Below are 17,553 nucleotides of genomic sequence, written 5' to 3'. Positions count from 1 at the left end.
CGTCTTGACAGTAATGTACGACAAGTTCGCTTTCTCTCGGCCTGTCCGATGAAAATGTCTCAGTACGCTGACGACTTAGTCCTATAATCGAAGGTTGTACCATTTGTAGACATGGTTAAGTCAACTACTGCTGACCTGTTAAGTTCATCAGCTGTACTAAATACCATGGAATCAAGGGCATTGGCCAGTTTCGACCATGATCTCGATGACAAGGCAGATATATGCCGAGTTACGGCTTATTCGCAGCAAACCTTCGGGTAATCGGCGTCCAAGTTGCTATACCGGTGAGATTAAGCCCGCCATCTCAGGCCATCGTATACGACAACTACAAGCAGATCAATTTCCGCCCCATCCTTGTAATCTCTACCCGAAGCGGCCCCAACTGCGGTTCTGCAGATCATTGGCAAGGTTTTGAAACTAGTTCAAGAATTCGATCATACGATTGCATTGACTATGTTCAGCTGTGAGTACAGAAGAGGCCTCCCAATACTTGGGCAGGGTTGACATGGGCATGTAAATGGGGGCCACGACGAGTATATAGAAGGCAGCCTCGATATCATGTATTCCACACAACAGCCGTTTTCAAACACCTGAATACCTTACTACACAAGCCATCATGTTCAAGACTCTCCTGATTTCTGGTCTGATAGCCTCGGGGCTCGCCGCACCCGGCATGATCTTCAACTGTGGCGACAACCTCCAAGGTAAACGTCCCTGCATCCCTGAAAGTGTTTTATACTCAACTTCGCTCAGATATCTGCAACAACATGTGCTGGGGCGCTTACTGCACTCGACCATCGTTCGGAGTAACACTGAACTATGACCGCTATGGTGGTACTGGAAATCGTGACAGTGCTATCGGAAGAGCCCGTCAAAGATCAGCTGGCTGTCTTCCTAGGCCTAACCGTTGCAGCGTAAGTCTCCCTCCACTTCGTTCAAAAGAAGGACTGAACACCCTGACGTCTACGTTGATTTTGGATCGTCTACTTTGCATTTTCTTCATCTTGATGTAGACTCCAGGGTGTTCAGTATTTTCCTTGAATGATGTGCATCAACTTTCCAAAGGATTCGCTGACCCACTTATAGACGCGCGGTGGTAATCCACGTGCTGGCGAGAACTGCGACGAATATCCATTCGCCAGTACCTCTGATGCCGATGCGGGTGGTCAAGTCACCAAGTGTGTCATCAACAGGCACAACGATCGTCAGGGTCGTATCATCCAACAATACACCACCAGCACATGCAACAGCCAACCCTGCCAGTTTATCGTCGGCTTTGGCAATCCGGCCGCAAATGGCGTGCAATACTGTCAAGCGCACAACGACCCTCACGGCCAATGTATCAATAATCAGACTGCGCAAATCTACAAGAACGGCGCTCCAGATGTGCGCCCAGCAACGAAGAAGCGCTCTGAGCTTGAGCCTATCGCACAGGCTGCGCTCTTCCGAATGGCTAGTGGCATGGAAGTACTGTTGCGTAAGTCTTGTTGTTTACTCCTTCATGTGGATATGTCTTCATCAACTAGTGCTAACATTCGTATAGCAATCGACACTATACTCAACAGCACCTGGGTCCACCCCACTCCTCGCAACATGACCATGAAAGCATGGGTTGAGGAAAACGACGAGGACGAAGACCACATTGCCTGGGACTTTGTCGAGGACTTCGTCGCTACTAGGCTTGACTAAAGCCGCTTTGACACTTTCTCACTGCTCAGCCTCGCAGGTTTCTCCGTGTTTCTCGTAACACTGACTTTCATTGAAGCTTGTCTCTGCATCAGACTATCGTCACTTATTCGATCCCTCACTACGAATGAGAGAAATCGCAAGTATAATACACTGTCGATCCCTCACTGCGACTACACACTAAAACTCAGCATCAATGCTAGGAAAATTCTTTCTATCGTTTTCTATCTATAGATTATTGGTTTATAGAAAGCAATCTACTATACATCAATTCGCGTTTGACATGTCATCATCCTCTTCATCATCACTCTCAACACGGCCCTCCTCCCCAGACGATTCAATCGACTGTGACTTTTTGATGATACGGTACTTGACAACACGTTCTCTTTTGGGCGATAGCGTCTTCTTCTTCCCTTTTGTCGCAGTAGCTTTGGACTTGGTAATCCAGTTTCCCTTAGCCTTAGTAGCCTGCTTTCTCTTTGTGACCGGCACAGCAGGTTCTTCTACCGTGATACTCTCGGCGCTTTCCGACTCACTGTCGTCCGAATCGTGAGCAGCCACATCCGCCTCTTTCTTGACCTTTCTACCTTTGGCTCCGCCAGTCTTTGCTACTCTGCCATTATTTGTCTTCTTTATGTTGTTCTTTTGCTGTTGCTTGGCCCCCGTCGTTCTCTTGCCAGTAGTTCTAGGCTTCTTCACACCTTGCGGTCCAGACGTCGGCCTTTTCACAAGAACACATATAGCCCTAGCGCGTATCCCTCCCTTAGCTCCAGGCTTAGACCTTGGTTTAGGTGAAGGTGACTTTGAATTTCGCAGCGCTGCCTCCTCGGCGGCCCTCTTTCTAGCCGCAGCCTCTTGGGCTTTCCGCAAAGCATCCTCATTAAGACTTTCGCGAACTCCTGCTCGTCTCTCTCGTGTAGAAGCCGCAGTGGCAATGACTTTTGGTGGCATAATGATGATTATCGACTGCCTGGGACTGGAATTGATGCAGCGGCTTGGTGGTGAGTTCAATTGGGTATCACAAAGTAATTGTGTTCTGAATATTGGCGAATGACTTTGTGATTTTGAACCATAGACGGGATACTAGGCGCGAACTAAATAGCCCTGTCTTGTGTCGACCGCCGCATGCGGCCGATATGGTCGCGAACAAAGCCATATCAAAGAACCACAAAAGTTGAAGTAAATTGACTAGGTGAGTATGGCGAAGATGCTTTGTTCCGAGACGTCAAAGATTGAGGACACTGTTGCGAATTAGAAGTCAAGTAACGTGAGGACCGACTGCTTTGCCTTTGTCTGTGAGTTAGAGGGTCTTGGGCACATCCAACTGTTACACATAGACGCGTAGAGTCAAGCCAGCCACCATTAAAACAGATAGGTATTGAGGGTATACTACCAAATGAAGATACATGTTCTGACACTTCCTGTGCCTTCGCCTGCCATGGTCGTAATCGTAACAACCTTGCAAACACCCAAAACGCGCTTAGCCGCAAAAACGCCATCAATACCGCAAGTCGTACGCTCATGTAATGATATGCTAAAAACTCGCAATGCAAAGCGAGACTAACCGGCAAATGCAAATCGCTTAAGGTTAAACAACGGTTTTCTGGGTGAACACTCGCTCTCGGCTTCGCTATCGGGAACAAGGAGGTCTTCGCTCCCCTTCAGTGATGATCTCCTCCTCTTCGCAGGCGTCATAGGGGGCGGTGAGCTCGCGGCTATGACTACCTCGGCCTCTACAGCCGCCCAAGCAGAGACTGCAAGTTTCACGTCTACATCCTTCTTGGACGGTGTTCCGGGGATGATGGGTTCCTCATTAGGCGCCGAAAAGATTGTAAGAGCGGAAGCTTGAGATGGCGGTGTAGGTTGCCAGGCCTCAGTGGGCCGACGGTTCAGACGACTCTTACCAGCTCTTGGTATACCCGGTGCTGGTGAGGGAGACCTGTATGTGAACTTCGATCGCAGCTCACTCATTGTGGATGAGATTGCAGCGCTGAAAGCCGACTCGGGTTCGGGGGAAGATGCCGGCGTGAGAGTGCCGATAGTATCTTGTGACTGCGCAGTGCTGCCCCTGGAGAAGACGGTCGACTGTGATTCGCTCCTAAAGCTGGACTGTGTATCACTGAAGACCCGTAGCTTCTTCTTAGGGGCAGACGCCGCTTGCTCTAAATCAGCCACTTCGGCCATAACCTCCTGTATTGAGTCATCCGAATAGAGCTCGAAGTCCTGGTCGGTCTTCCTCCTCCTACTCTTCTCTCGATGTAAGGTTGGGCTTGGTTCTGGTACAGAAGGTGCGAAAAATTGGCTCCGCACAACACCTTCGTCGCCAGCGGCGAGTGTCTCGGTGACGGAATCGGAGCACAATCGTTGTCTCTTAGAAGGATGCGGAACCGAACGTCTACCCGCAGTTGGATCAGTCATGGTGCGTCGTGGTGGTTGAGGCGCCGTACTAGGCGTAGGAGGGTTCGGCCGTAAACGGGAAATCGGAGCAGGCACTGCAGCCCACCCATTAGACTCTCTCTGTTGTTCCAGCAATACTTGCTGACTGGGTGAGGGTGTGAAGACATTGGGCGACAACTCGGCCAATGGCGTACGCTTAGGCTTGAAGAACGAATCTATCGGCTTCGAGCCTTTCGCGTCGGGTGTCTGAACAATTGTCGAGGCTCTCCGAGAGGGACCAAACGATTTTCCGCCAGGCCTACTGTTGCTGGTGACGCTCATCGGAAGTTTTGTGCGTGGGTATAGGTCACCACTTGCAACACCGGTGGCGAGGTGTGCTGGTACCTCCTCTCCGATGTAGGGCATATTGGCGAGATCGATCCCGTCCTCGAGTGGATTGAGGTTGACCAGCTGCTTGGCAACTGGGCAGTAAACCCATTGGTAAAGGAAGGTTTTCTCGGCCTGGTCAAACAATTCCAAGAAACCAGCGGGCACCTTGAGCTTGCCGTCGTATTGCGCAGCTTTGACGAGACGGTCGACAGTCTTGTGTTTCCGCAACATTCGATGGGCAGTCTTCAGGCCAAGTCCGCCAATACCTGAGAGATAATCGCAACCGCTTAGGATGCACATTCTTCGAAAGTCGGCGTCAGACCATCCCACGAAGCTGACCTCCCTGCAGGCAGTGAAGTGATTCCGGTTGACCTCGATGCATTCTCCGTATTTGTCCAGCTTTGTTATCAAGCACTTGACGCCAAAGACGAGTAGATCGGAGTCCTCGGACAAGACCCCATGGATGATACCCTTCCGCTCCAGGTATGCGAGCTGCGAGTCAGCTTCGTAAGGCGCGACGACGTACTCGATGTTGTGCTGCTTCAGTTCTTCGATGACCATCCGCGCCATTTCCGGTGTCACGTCCACGCTCTTCTGCAGCTCCTGTTGCGCCTGTGCTGTCTTTCCAACCTTCAGGAGTTCCAGCCCGAGCCTCTTGCCCTCCTTTCTTCGTTCTCTTCGATCTTTCTCTGTGCCAGCCTTGCTCGGTAGGTTGTCTCCGTCGAATACAAGGTAGGGGGTGACGCCGAAGTGGATGAGCATACGGACGCGGTGCATGACAAAGTCGACATATCTAGGGAAAAGGTTAGCAGATGCTAATCATCCATGGATGCATCAACGCATACTTGGTCGTCGGCTTCTCGAGCGCCAGGTCAATCGCACAGGTCGCGGTAGCGCGGTGGAGCCAGCCATACGTGTCGACGCCTATCGTCTTGCCGGCGTATTTCTTGAGATTACATGGTTGCTGAACCGACTTGAGTAGCGGAAGGAGGCCTGTTCGGCTGTCAGTATTGCAGACGGGACGGTTGGGTGTACCGACCTGAGATGCCCATCTTGTACCCTTTGCCGCTCACGCGTCCGTCCTATACAACGGGCAGAGAAGCAACAGTTACCGCAACATGGTGGTTTCCTAGTCGGATGACGAGAGGAGAGACGCCCTTATGCACTGAGGATCAAGCGAAAAAGAAAAGGGAGCGCGTTCACATCGATAGTGTGGAGCAGTCATTGATCGCGGGTACACGAGATGACAGGAACGCGCCCCGCTAACATATGCACTAGTCCGCGTCCGACTGCTAGCGTGGTCGCGATCGCCGAGCGCCGATGGATATCCAAAATTTCTTGCGCGAACACCAACACCAAACAGAACATCAAACATTCAAAATGGTCAGCAATCGTCTCGACAAGGTGCACAAGAAGATCACGAAGAAGAAGGGAAAGAATCCCAACCTGCACGAGGGCAGCCGGGATACCAGGCGATTACAGAGCGCAGCGCAGAGAGACGAAAAGCTCAATCGCACTTTCAAACAACGAAAAGATCAAAACCGGACATACAGTATGTATTAAGGTTGCGATTCATTGACTGTGTTGTTGCTAACTGGTGATAGTCAACAGAGTCAAATCATTTCAATCATATACCGCAGAGCATGTTGCACCACTCAGCGTACCTGAGATCCAGGCCATGATCGAGGATTACTTAGGTCGCGATGATGAGGAGCTGGCCCAACTGAAAGCAGCTCGTCGTCCAGGACGGCCAGCAAGTACGCGCCAGCAGCTGTTGGAGATCCACCAGAAAACCGAGCGGGACGAGTACGCCGCTGGCTTCTGGGTACCGGACCTTGAGGACGTTCTCAATCTGAAGAAGCTGAAGGAGTGGAACGGCGAGTGGGCTCAGCTGGCCACGCTCAAATTTTCCAGAATCTCAAAGGAGGGTTTCAAGAAGGAGTCTAGCTTCCCGCCTAAGGGCATGTCATGAGCGCACGAGAAATGCATGGATCGGAGTAATTGAAGGATTAAGGCGTTTCGGAGCAAATGACAACAGAGTCGACGTAGACCTAGAGCTGCGTCGTAGATATACCCAGAAAAGTCTAATTTACCACACTGCCGCTTACAATATACACACGAATCTCTTGGCCACTTCTTCAAGGCCCAAATCTCAAGCATCGGGAAAGGAAGCGGCGTTCTCACGGCATTTGTCACCCGGTTTTACTACACCAGCGTAGAGGGTGTTCCAGGACGTCTTTGCTGAGTTGAAAGTCGGGTAACACTAATTTACTCATTCCAATATGCATCTCAACTCTACTTATACTGTTGAAACGCCACATGCCAAACCTTCATCCCCTTCGGCCCGCCCCTCAGATGCGGAATAAGCTTCCCGAAATCCTCAGTCTTGCGGAACTCCATATGCGCATCTACACTCGGCCATCCAATGAACGCCGCAAAAAGCTTTCCATCAACACCCTCACCCAGACTTTCATGCTTCTGCGGCTCAACGCTCCATCCACCAATCACCCCTTTGGCCTCGACATTAGGTATCTCGGTTGCCATGGTGCGGAAAGTAGAGAACTGGGAGCTGTATTCCTCTTGGGAGTAGTCGGAGGTGAAGAATGCGTTTATGTACTCAGTTATGGGCATGGTGAATGGGTTCTCGCTTCCAGACTGCGGAGTGGGAAACTTGACGTGGAACACGGTTGGGTCGTCGCCGGATGCAAGTTTTTCCATGATTGTGGCCAGGAAAGGTTGGTAGCCTGGGGTCATTTCGAATGTTCTATGGTCCTGGATGGATTCCCATTCTACATTCCGTCAGCAAGTTCATATAGTGGTGGTATTCCTTGCTCAGTAATCAGTCGGGCAAGGCACGAGTAAATACGCACCTACTGCCATTTGCACAGTATCTGGGTTCTCAATCTGTCGGCCCCAGTACAAAGCTTTGACACCGGGCTGTTTGGCGATAGTGCTTAGGGTTGACTCCCATGTTTCTTTTGCTTCGCCGGATGAGAGATCGAGACCGGCTTCCATGGGAATGTACACAATTTCGGTAGCATTTTCTGACATCTTGGCGTATAATTTGTGTGGGGGTTGTTGTTGATGATGATTTGAGTAGTGGGAAGTGAAGTGGTTCAACTAGAAGTCAGACAATGAGGCAATGAAGAGGTGGAGCTATGGTGTCGTTCTGTCGCGTCTTGCTAGATGCATACGATGAGCTGTTTGCCCCACACCAAGCTTGACGTAGGGAAGGGCCGAAAGTGGGGTAACAAGTGGAACCAGACACGATCGAGGCCCTTCCAATATCCTTCCAATCCTTCCGCGTCCTGAGCTTTATATGCAACTGACATTGTAGCAACCCGAAAGCTTGCAGTAGAACATGGTGAGCGTACCTATGTATCGCAACTTGCCCATCACCTTTATCCACGCCCAAGTACTTTCCACGCCACATACAGAATAGAATGCCTCTCAGTTCCAACCATGCCTGTCATAACATCCTCCCAAGGTACCAACACTACCATCCCACCAGAAGAAGAGCTCGTCTCAACCCTGCGCAGTCCCGTCATCGTGGTACACACGTGTTGCCTCCACTTCTCAAGATTTTTCCGCATGATACACACGCGTTGGTACCGCAACCGAAACATTGCATTGCGAATGCGTCAAGTGTTCGGATACAGAGTACACAAGTATGTTGGCCTTCAACTCTGACCCACAATGTATTGTGGTTACAGCCGGTCCCGTGCCTCCTCGATTCCTCTTGTCTTGCACGCCCTGCTTCTTGTCTTGCACGCTGCTCTGCTTCTTGTCTTGCACGCTGCTCTGCTTCTTGTCTTGCGCGCTGCTCTATTTCTTGTCTGGCATGCTGCTCTGCTTCTTGTCTTGCGTAATGCTCTGCTGCTTGTCTTGCGTGATGCTCTGCCGCTTGTCTTGCGTAATGCTCTGCTGCTTGTCTTGCCCAATACTCTGCTCCTTGTCTCGCCCAGTAGTCTGCTTCTTGCCTTGCACGATGCTCTGCTTCTTGCCTCGCCCGATGCTCGGCTTCCTGTTTCGCTCGAAGCTCTGCTTCTCGCATCTCTTTCTTGTGCTTTCTTCGAGAATTCCCTTGCTCTCTTTTCGCACGTTGTTCAGCTTCTTCTTTCGCAAGTCGTTCTTTCCTGACCTGCTCAGCCAGCTCAGCCACGAGCCTTTCGCCTTCTTGATTCTTTCGTTTCGTGAGGTCATCGTTCAGCTGTTCGAGCCGTACCCTTGCTTCGTCTAGGTGTGTCTGCTTGATCCGAATGGCATTTTCTGCGTTGATCGTGGCTAGTCTGATCTCGTTCTTCTCTTGTTCACTCAGTCCGTCGCTCAAGAAGGCAGATATGCCCAGTTTGGACAGTCTATCGCTTGCCAGCTTTATTCGATTGTCGTTGACCTTCTCTTTGAGGACTTCGAGTTCGGTCTCGAGAGACTTGACAGTGTTACGACATTGACGAATCTGCTCTTTCTGAGATCTCTCATAGTTGAGCCACTCTTGTCGTATCCGATTGCTCTCTGCCTGTGCGCGCGCTTCCTTTTGCGCTGGCGTTTCGCGTTGCGGGTGCGACTGAGGGTGCGACTGAGGGTGCCACGGAGGGTTCGGCTGTGGTGCGGCTGGAGGTGGAGCGTAAGGTTGGCTGCCTGAGTAAGAAGCAGTTCGTTGTTGACGGCTTCGATCGTATTCGCTCCTCGTGGACGCATCTTTGAGTACTTCCCATGCTGCGTTGATCTGTGCCCAACGTTAGTACGGCACGCTCGTCCAAGCACGGTGGCTTCTCCACACAAGCTGAGTCGTTGCGGTCGCGTGTTGAGACCCGTTGTTCTTGTCTGGGTGATGCAATAGTGCGAGGCGGCGGTACGACGCCTTGATCTCGCCGTACAGCGCAGAAGGTCGCACTCCCAAGGTGACGTAGTAGTCTTGCGTAGGAAGTGCGGGAGCCATCTTCGCGCGGACGACCTAGGCAGGTGCTGCTAGGGACGTTGCGTGACCTATTTTTGCTGCATTCGAACGGAGGAACGTTCGAATGTACAAGCGCTATTAGCAAGATGCAGGAGTTTGTGTTGTCACAATTTGAACAGTTTGAGAGGACAGCAGTTGCAGCAACAAAACTGTCAGTTCCAATTTTGAACGCGCGGTGGCTTCGCGACGCGTTTGCAGACCGCCAAGGAAAGTGAGAGCAAGAGTGAAAGTGACCTCGGGAGGGTGAGAAAGAGTCACCGTGAGCTAATCAAGGCCAATCAATATTCACGCTTCCCCATGCTCTATCTATGCAAGATGTATTACATTTTCCTTTTCGATCCCCCATGCATGCAATCGCTATCCAAACGGCCCAAATAACAAGTACGCTTAATCATACACAATCATAATCCAACACCGATATCGACAGAATGTACTACTCAATTGACCTTTGTGACCTTGATCCCACGGTCGAGAAGGGCATTCTTAAGACCCTTAGCGACCTGCTTCCTTGTCCTGGCGGTCTGTCGCAAGCTATCAATATTGTCGTCAACCAGGTCGCTCAAACGCGCGATCTCCTTGCCTGATGTCGGACTGCCTTCGGGTGTGTAGAACAGGCCATAGCCCTTGCTGGGCGTAGGCGTACTCTCCACTTCGGGAGTTAGAGCACGACGGCTTAGATCGGTCAGGGTCATCTTGTTGCGGTTGGTAGGCGGAGTGGCGTAAGGCGTGTCGGCAATGCTGCGGCGGAGATCCGTACCGCGTGACCGTCGGGGCGTACCGGCGTTGCGTGATGAAGATGAGGAAGGACGACTGGAGTCTGCAAGGCCGACCTTGCGCAATTGGGCCTCTAGGACTAGAATGTCGTTGTTCTTCTGCTCGGCCAGATTGGCCAACCTCAGGACTGTCTTCTTGACAGCCTCCATAGAAGGCACTGACCTTGTGCTGCCGTTCTGTGCGTTGTGAGACACCAGACGTGAGCGTAGGACTGCGACTGCATCTTCAGCCTTGCGTAGCGACGTCAAAAGCTGAGCATAGTCGTTGCGCAGAGCCTTCTGTCCATCAGCAAGCTCCTTTGGCAATGGTGCCTTTCGGAGAGCTTCTGCCTTTTCGGGGTCCTTGCGGTTGATGATCTGGCGACGGATATCATTGAGACGAGTCATGAGCTTGGCCTTGTCGTGAAGAAGACGAGCGAGCTGTGTGAGCTTGAGGAGCACATCCTGTACCCGTCCAGCATCCAGCTCTTGTTCAAGCTGATCTTCAAGAGATCGCAAGGCTTGAATCTCGCATAAGGTGAAGTTCTCGAACCATGAGCCGTGAGGTCCCTGGTCTTGAACATCATCCAACATACGTCGATCGATTTGGTGACCAGACTGGGGCTGTAGGTGGTATTGAGTGAACGACTTGATAGATCGAGCGTTCCAGCCAAGTGCATCCACCATACCGTTGATGTCTTTGTAAATCAACTCGATCTGAGCGGCGTGACCTGTCTTGCTTGGTGATTTACCACCAGTGTAGTTCTGGTATGCAACAAACTCCTCCAGGTTCCGGCTAGGCTCAATCGGCTGCGCAAGCTGTGCGCGTATCCGTTCGTCCTCCTCATCCTCAAGATCAGAGACCTGTGGCTGTGGCGTGGGCGGCTTAGATCCCTGCATGGATGAGCTCAATGAAGCACCCGGTGCGACCAAAGGTTCTCGTCGGAGACGAGAAGCTGAGCTCGAACGAGCTGGGCTAGGCGAGCGAAGGTCTTGCGCGCGACTTGTTGGAGGCGGGAAGTTCGGTTTCGCAGACATCGATGGCTGAGGGCCTTTGTTCGGTTGCTGACCAAACAGCGATGAGCCCGAGAACGACGGTTGGCTGGCGGCAGGTTTCGAGGCCTGAGCGAACAAAGAAGGCTGGGCTGGTGAAGCGCTGCTTCCGGACTGTGATGTGGCGCCGGACTTCATTGTGGGAGGAGTCGGTGCAGGGGGGAAGAACTGCCGCGACTGGTTCACACTGTCCTGGAAGCTCCAGGTACCCGTCTTCGCGGCTTGCGGCTTTGTTGTCTTGTTTGGCGGGTATGTGTCGTCGACTTCTTCAACCTCCTCATCGTCCTCCTCATCAGAGAAACCTTCCTCATCATCATCCTCTTCGCTCTCGTCGTCATGGTCGTGATCATGTTCTTCCTCGTCTTCGTTGTCAATGGGAGATACATCTCCAGACGAACTAGGTGCTTCCACCTCAACGCCAGGACTACCAGCTAGCGGAGGCAAATCGTCGCTAGTCGAATTCGGCAGCTTTGTGTTGATGAAGTCTGGAGGTAGAGGTGCGTCCTCAGTTTTCGCCGGCTTAGCCTTGGTGAAGTCTGGTGGCAAAGGTGCGTCGTCCACCGGAGTAGCGGGCTCTTGCACAGGTGGTGCAGCCTTGGGGGTTGCGCTCTCCTTTGCAGGGGTGTCACTGGGGAATAACGACTTCTGCTTTGGTGGGGATGCTGGTGTCGTGGAGACCCAACTTGGGGGGTTTTCGCTCGCTGGGGTTGCGGGCGGCTTCATCCCTGTCTTTCCGAGCATGTTGGAGAAGTCACTGCCGAAGAAGGAACCGTTGGCAGGGGCCGCAGGCTTCGCTGGATCGTCCTTAGCTGTACCGTCACTTGCAAAAGTAGTGCCGAGCTTGAAGCCACCTGCAAGGCCGAATAAGCCTTGGGACGGCTGAGCTTGTGGTGTAGGTGTAGCTTCGTCCCTCTTTCGGTCGTTTGCCTCGCTCGCATCGGAGTTCTTCGACTCGAACGAGGCCGTGTTGAACGATGACTTGTCTGGCTGTCCAAATATCGAGCTGCTTTGCTGAGCGGGCGTGTTCGCCCAGGAGGGTAGCGAAGATCCAGTCCCAGAGCCAACGGTGACAGTAGAACCAAAGCTTGGCTCTGTCTTCAGACCTCCAAAGCCAGATTTCTGTTGCCCTTGCCCGAGTGCTCCGAACCCGGAGCCAGTCTGGGCAGAGTTGTTGCTTCCAAAGCTCGAAAATGAGTTTGAACCTCCAGCACCCCCAAATTTGGCGAATCCAGACGAACCACCAGCAGCGGCCGAGAATGGGTTGGACTTTGACTCTGGAGTTTGAGAAGTCGCTCCCCATGGAGATGCTTTGCCGCCCATTCCACCTACCGCACCGAAGCCGGAGCCAGCACCCACTGCAGAAGGAGCACCGAAGGCTGGTTTGGCGGGAGTACCAATTGCAGAAGGAGCACCAAAAGCTGGCTGAGGAGGCTTAGCAATTGAAGATGGAGCACCGAATGAAGGCTGTGCAGGTTTACCAAAAGTTGGCGCAGGTAAGTTGGTAGCAGCAGTACCGAATCCGGGGGTTCCAAAGCCCGGCGGTGTAGGCTTCATCAGAGCGGGAGTTGGTGAACCGAATCCGTTTCCAGTGTTGCCAAATTGGGGGATACCAGCTGTTCCTGGGGTGCCGGGTGTTCCCATGGACTTGCTGAAAGGGGTAGATGTGGCAACAGGAAGTTTGGATGCAGGCGTAGATGCCCTCGCAGTAGAAGACGGCGCATGCTGTGTGGCTTCGCTCTTGAAGATGAGACCGGGATAGCGTTCACCAGCCTCGATAGACTTGTTCCACATGACCCACCAGGCCGCAAGAAGACCTTCATGGGTCAGAGCCATGTATGCAGGGAGTGGCCACGGCGCCTCGTTGATCTCTTCCAGAGCGGGGATGGGGCGCAGTATCTTCTCTTTGCTTGAGAGATCAAGCGCCTCGCCAATAAAGACGCTGTCCATTTCCTCGTCACCATAAGCGGTTCGCGGCACCTGAGCCTTCTTCGTATCGTCCACGTTGACCATCATGAGCTCGTTGCAGATTTGCTGATCCGGGGAGATCTTGTTGCTTGTGGAAGCAAGGATCGCGATGGAGTCAGCATGGGAGGAAGTGATGATGAGCATGTCGTCGAGATCAGGCTTCCAGTTCTGTAGGCGTGTGGACGAGATACGTGCAGGTAGTTGGCGGCGTGGAGCTTCGAATGCCTCGGGAAGAGGATCCCAGACAAAGGAATGGTACGTGAAAGATCCCCAGCCCTTGGCTGATTTGATGACGCTGTACTTCTTTTGCTCCGGGTTGTCCTGGTCTTGTTCCTTCAGAGAGTAGACAGCAAGGAACTCTTCAGTTTTCAGCCATGACACGCCGGTCACCTCGTAGTTTTCATCCACGTCCGGAGGTCGAGGAACGATACCTCTTAGGTCTCCAGCGGTCATGTGTATAGCGCAGGTGCCGTCAATAGAACCAGAGACTACAGCCTTTCCACGCGCGCTCCAAGCGGCGCAGTTGACATGTGCCTCCCGGATCGTCTTCTTGACGCCCTTTTCCACATCGCATATCTCGAGCTTGCCATTATCGAGGACTATGGCGAAGTATTGTTCGAATTCGGGGGAGGGGTTTGGCAGGAGAGCGCGAACGGGAGCGTCGGTCGCCAGTTTCGTGTCCGCGTCTTTCTTGCCTTGGCTAACGACACTCGCAACATTGTACGCAGTGACGCCGCCTTCGGCCTCGTCAGATGTAACCAAGAAATCTCCATCGGCGGAGAAAGCGACATGGCGGAGGTTGGGAGTGGAGATGGTGATATCGGGTGTGAAGTCTGCTACGACGTCGATGTCGCGCTCTTCGAGACGCGGGTCATCGGCGTTTGCGATGTCATCGGCTATGGTCTTGTTCTGGAAGGCGCTGCGCACGGAGTCTGTGGACGCGATGACGAGGATGTTGGGGCCGGCAGCAGCGAGAAGGGCGGGCTTGGAGGCGACGGAGAGGAGGTTTGCGCACGCAGGCGGCAGATTGTCGGCAGGCCATGGCTGGGGCAGGATCTTGACCTTCTTGGGGCCCTGTTTGCCCTGGTTGAGGACCTTGAAGCCGAGATGCTGTGGACTTGTTAGTACCGTCGCATGGCGGTCTGGTGCGAGCTGGAGCTACCTCAGTTTCGACTTCGGGCACCTCAGGCCCAGCCTCGACAGCCGGCGCGGGAATCTTAGACATTCTGCAGGATTTGCAGGCCGAACAGGTTCTGGCGCGTAGGAGGCTCGGCTTGGTGTCGCGCGTCGGAGTTCTCAGCTTATTCATATATGCATCGGAGGACGAGCGCGGGAGCGCGTGCTAGCCTTGGTGTGTTTTGGGAAAGAGCAAACAGGCCGTTCTAGGCTAGGCTACAGGATGTGAAGGTGATTGAAACGGCGGAGATGCAAGGAGATGGTGCCTGGCGCTCTGGATAGTCGAGCGACAAGCATGCGACCATTAGCTCGACGCTCTGAAGCGACGCGCTTTGTTGTTCTGAGAAAGTTCCCGAGCTAGTGGAGCTCATCGCTGCGCCAAGGCTCTATCCAAGCTCCAGGCACGACAGCTACGCAACCTCGCCCTCGCCGCCGACCGCCTAGACAACCCGAAGAGACGCGCGACATCAGACACTCACCACGATACACGCCGTCTCCGCAGCAAACACCCCACGACTTCACCGACACCTCACACCAACATCATGGGCGGCTTCGACTTCTCCAACCACAACCGCAATGCGGCTCTCCACGCCCAGGGCATCCCGCTGCCCAAGGCGACAAGCACAGGAACAACCATTGTGGGATGTCTGTTCAACGGCGGTGTAGTCATTGCAGCAGACACACGAGCTACTAGCGGTCCCATTGTAGCAGACAAGGTAGGCTCGTCCCCACCATAGACACGGCAAACACCATGGACACTGGTCTGACATGTACTGCAGAACTGCGAGAAACTCCACTACATCTCCCCTCATATCTGGTGCGCGGGTGCCGGTACCGCTGCCGACACCGAGTTTACCACCGCCATCATCTCCTCGAACCTCGAACTGCACGCCCTCTCCACCGGCCGCAAGCCCCGCGTCGTTACCTGCATGACCATGTTGAAGCAGCACCTGTTCCGCCACCAGGGTCACATTGGCGCCTATCTCGTCATTGCCGGTGTTGATCCCACCGGCGCGCATCTCTTCACTGTCCACGCCCACGGTTCCACTGACAAGCTGCCGTACGTCACCATGGGCTCAGGTTCATTGGCCGCCATGTCCGTCTTCGAGACACAGTGGAAGTCTGATCTGTCACGGGAGGATGCAGTCACACTATGCGCAAATGCTATTGAGGCAGGTATCTGGAACGATCTGGGCTCTGGTAGCAACGTGGACGTGGCAGTCATCACAGAGGACAAGACCACTCTGATGAGGAACTACAAGACACCAAACACCAGGCAGCCCAAGCAGAGGAACTACAGGTTCCAGCGGGGAACTACGGCGGTGCTGAACGAGAAGATCATCACAAAGGAGGAGATCAGCAAGTACGTGACCGTACACGAGCTCAAGGATGGCGATGTGGCCGGCACAGCGGAGACAATGGATATAGATTCGTAGATGTTTACGTTTAGCTCCGGGGCGATGCAAGACATGGCGTTACGAACATGAACGTGTATTATACACCGAAACGGGGTTCCAGACGAACCACAGCCGAATAGCTACAAGGCAATATGATGACGATCAATGAACCACCTCACCAAACATTCAGAGCAAGCATTCGATGTGAACAGCTTTCAGTCATGGAATCTTTTGTGCATTACACTACCTAACAGAACAGAAAGAGTCAACCGACCCTCAGTAATACAACGCCTCCGCATCGCATCCATCACGCCGTGCCTAACGACATCTCTTCTCGACAATACCAGCACCATGCTCCTCGTACTCCTTCCTTGAGATCCACAGCTGGTGGAAACTGCCCAGACTAGCTAGTATACTGCCGCCAATCCAGGCTGCGTACTTCCTCTCCACCACGCTACCGGGTGCGATGAGCTTGTTCCTGGTGCTAGGGTAGATGGCGTTGATTTCGTAGTTGAGGCGCTCGTTGAATTTGTAGAGTAGCGTCGAGCCACCTGTTACGACGATGTTGGAGAGGAGGAGAGGACGTTGGTCGGCGTCGACTTGTTGGACTGCTGCTTGTACGAGTCGGGGGATTGTCTGTTCGGGCTTCGGCGCGGGCATGGTTTCGCTGGCGAGCGCGGCGTTGTGGTCGAAGAGACCCTCTGCGGCGCGAAATCTCTCGATGCCGAAGACTTGGTTCCAGCCGTCGGGCATTTCAAAGGGTCGGCCAGGCATGCTCTTTGCCAGCTCTTCGTTGGTGCTGAAGCGGCCAGGGCCGGGCCAGACTTCAACCACGGATTCCTTGAAGGACGTGAGGATGCGCTCCTCTTCGTTTAGACGGAACGAGTCGGTTGGTGGTGTCTCAAAGGTCTTGTAGGTTGCTTGGGCGGGTGCGCCAGCGTCGACCGGTGTCTTGCTCTTGACCATGTAGTGCGGTGTCAATGGTACTTCAGGCTGGGCTTGCTTGAACGACGTCCGTATCTGGTCGGAGACAAAGTTGCCTGCTAGAGGCGATTTCTGGACACCCTTCCGCAGCACCATGCCGTCAAGCACAGGTGTGACAGATGTATGCGACGCGCCGACGTCAATGATGATGCCTGACGCCTTTCCTGATGCAAAGGCAGCCAATACACCAGTCTTCTGCAAGAAGAAAGCCGGCGTGCCCCAGTCCTCCATGGCAATCTCGATGTACTTCTCGCGCGCCTTTGCGCTGTTCCAGCCTGGTTCCGTAACCAACAGCGGGCTGTCTTCCAGCGGTTTCTCGTTGTTTTCTAACGCGTCCATATCCACGTCCATGGCCTCCCCGTTCTCGTTCTCGCCATTGCCATCGTTCAGCCCGTTCTTGGTAGGGTCGGTTGGTTTTGCGCCGGTGAGTCGGCTCGTGATCGCATACTCCCACAGCTTGGTCGCCGTATCCCAGTCCTCTACAATGCCGTCTGAGCCCCAATAGTTCTTAATATCGAGACCGCCGACCGGCGCATGTATCGCATTCTCGCCGAAGAGTTGCTCGCCTGAGGATGTTTGGCCGTAAAAGGAAGGGCAGACGGACTTGGGCACGTCCTCGCCAGCGAATCCAGCGCGAACGGTCGAGTAGCCGGGGTCGAGAACGATCGCGGAGACCTCATCTATGGTTCTCAATTAGCATGCGCTGTGTGTAGAGCTTTGTCGAGCTTCGCGTACCTCCGGCGTACTCTCCCGCAGCTGGTGCGGTCGATGCGTTGGGAATGTTCATCGCGCGCGACTATCGCAATGCGCAAAGCTT

At 53.4% G+C, this 17,553-nt stretch overlaps 9 protein-coding genes across 9 annotated transcripts; 3 read left to right on the top strand and 6 right to left on the bottom strand.

Moving 5' to 3' along the window:
* Positions 1 to 616: 616 nt before the first annotated feature.
* Positions 617 to 1,689, top strand: J4E93_000541 (uncharacterized protein; the record flags this gene model as incomplete). The annotated part of the gene is made up of 4 exons (XM_049338501.1): positions 617 to 704; positions 754 to 914; positions 1,087 to 1,477; positions 1,544 to 1,689. The coding sequence occupies 4 exons, from the start codon at positions 617 to 619 to the stop codon at positions 1,687 to 1,689; spliced, it is 786 nt and encodes a 261-aa protein (XP_049204386.1).
* Positions 1,690 to 1,953: 264 nt separating this feature from the next.
* Positions 1,954 to 2,637, bottom strand: J4E93_000540 (uncharacterized protein; the record flags this gene model as incomplete). Its single annotated transcript, XM_049338500.1, has 1 exon — positions 1,954 to 2,637. The coding sequence occupies one exon, from the start codon at positions 2,635 to 2,637 to the stop codon at positions 1,954 to 1,956; it is 684 nt and encodes a 227-aa protein (XP_049204385.1).
* Positions 2,638 to 3,246: 609 nt separating this feature from the next.
* J4E93_000539 (uncharacterized protein) lies at positions 3,247 to 5,504 on the bottom strand (the record flags this gene model as incomplete). Its single annotated transcript, XM_049338499.1, has 3 exons — positions 3,247 to 5,245; positions 5,298 to 5,445; positions 5,492 to 5,504. 3 exons carry the CDS (start codon positions 5,502 to 5,504, stop codon positions 3,247 to 3,249), a joined length of 2,160 nt encoding a protein of 719 aa, XP_049204384.1.
* A 328-nt stretch (positions 5,505 to 5,832) lies between these two features.
* Positions 5,833 to 6,424, top strand: J4E93_000538 (uncharacterized protein; the record flags this gene model as incomplete). The annotated part of the gene is made up of 2 exons (XM_049338498.1): positions 5,833 to 6,004; positions 6,057 to 6,424. 2 exons carry the CDS (start codon positions 5,833 to 5,835, stop codon positions 6,422 to 6,424), a joined length of 540 nt encoding a protein of 179 aa, XP_049204383.1.
* A 323-nt stretch (positions 6,425 to 6,747) lies between these two features.
* Positions 6,748 to 7,503, bottom strand: J4E93_000537 (uncharacterized protein; the record flags this gene model as incomplete). The annotated part of the gene is made up of 2 exons (XM_049338497.1): positions 6,748 to 7,241; positions 7,323 to 7,503. 2 exons carry the CDS (start codon positions 7,501 to 7,503, stop codon positions 6,748 to 6,750), a joined length of 675 nt encoding a protein of 224 aa, XP_049204382.1.
* A 774-nt stretch (positions 7,504 to 8,277) lies between these two features.
* On the bottom strand, positions 8,278 to 8,900 carry J4E93_000536 (uncharacterized protein; the record flags this gene model as incomplete). The annotated part of the gene is made up of 2 exons (XM_049338496.1): positions 8,278 to 8,635; positions 8,896 to 8,900. The coding sequence occupies 2 exons, from the start codon at positions 8,898 to 8,900 to the stop codon at positions 8,278 to 8,280; spliced, it is 363 nt and encodes a 120-aa protein (XP_049204381.1).
* A 946-nt stretch (positions 8,901 to 9,846) lies between these two features.
* On the bottom strand, positions 9,847 to 14,404 carry J4E93_000535 (uncharacterized protein; the record flags this gene model as incomplete). The annotated part of the gene is made up of 2 exons (XM_049338495.1): positions 9,847 to 14,289; positions 14,342 to 14,404. The coding sequence occupies 2 exons, from the start codon at positions 14,402 to 14,404 to the stop codon at positions 9,847 to 9,849; spliced, it is 4,506 nt and encodes a 1,501-aa protein (XP_049204380.1).
* A 493-nt stretch (positions 14,405 to 14,897) lies between these two features.
* On the top strand, positions 14,898 to 15,791 carry PUP1 (proteasome core particle subunit beta 2; the record flags this gene model as incomplete). Its single annotated transcript, XM_049338494.1, has 2 exons — positions 14,898 to 15,071; positions 15,135 to 15,791. The coding sequence occupies 2 exons, from the start codon at positions 14,898 to 14,900 to the stop codon at positions 15,789 to 15,791; spliced, it is 831 nt and encodes a 276-aa protein (XP_049204379.1).
* Positions 15,792 to 16,070: 279 nt separating this feature from the next.
* J4E93_000533 (uncharacterized protein) lies at positions 16,071 to 17,523 on the bottom strand (the record flags this gene model as incomplete). Its single annotated transcript, XM_049338493.1, has 2 exons — positions 16,071 to 17,416; positions 17,472 to 17,523. 2 exons carry the CDS (start codon positions 17,521 to 17,523, stop codon positions 16,071 to 16,073), a joined length of 1,398 nt encoding a protein of 465 aa, XP_049204378.1.
* Between the last annotated feature and the right edge of the window lie 30 nt (positions 17,524 to 17,553).

Source organism: Alternaria ventricosa (assembly GCF_023758065.1).
Source record: "Alternaria ventricosa strain BMP 2768 chromosome Unknown scaffold_1, whole genome shotgun sequence".
NCBI classification, from domain to species: Eukaryota; Fungi; Ascomycota; class Dothideomycetes; order Pleosporales; family Pleosporaceae; genus Alternaria; species Alternaria ventricosa.
Note: the sequence above shows the minus strand (reverse complement) of the source record. Positions and strands in the feature narration are given on the sequence as shown.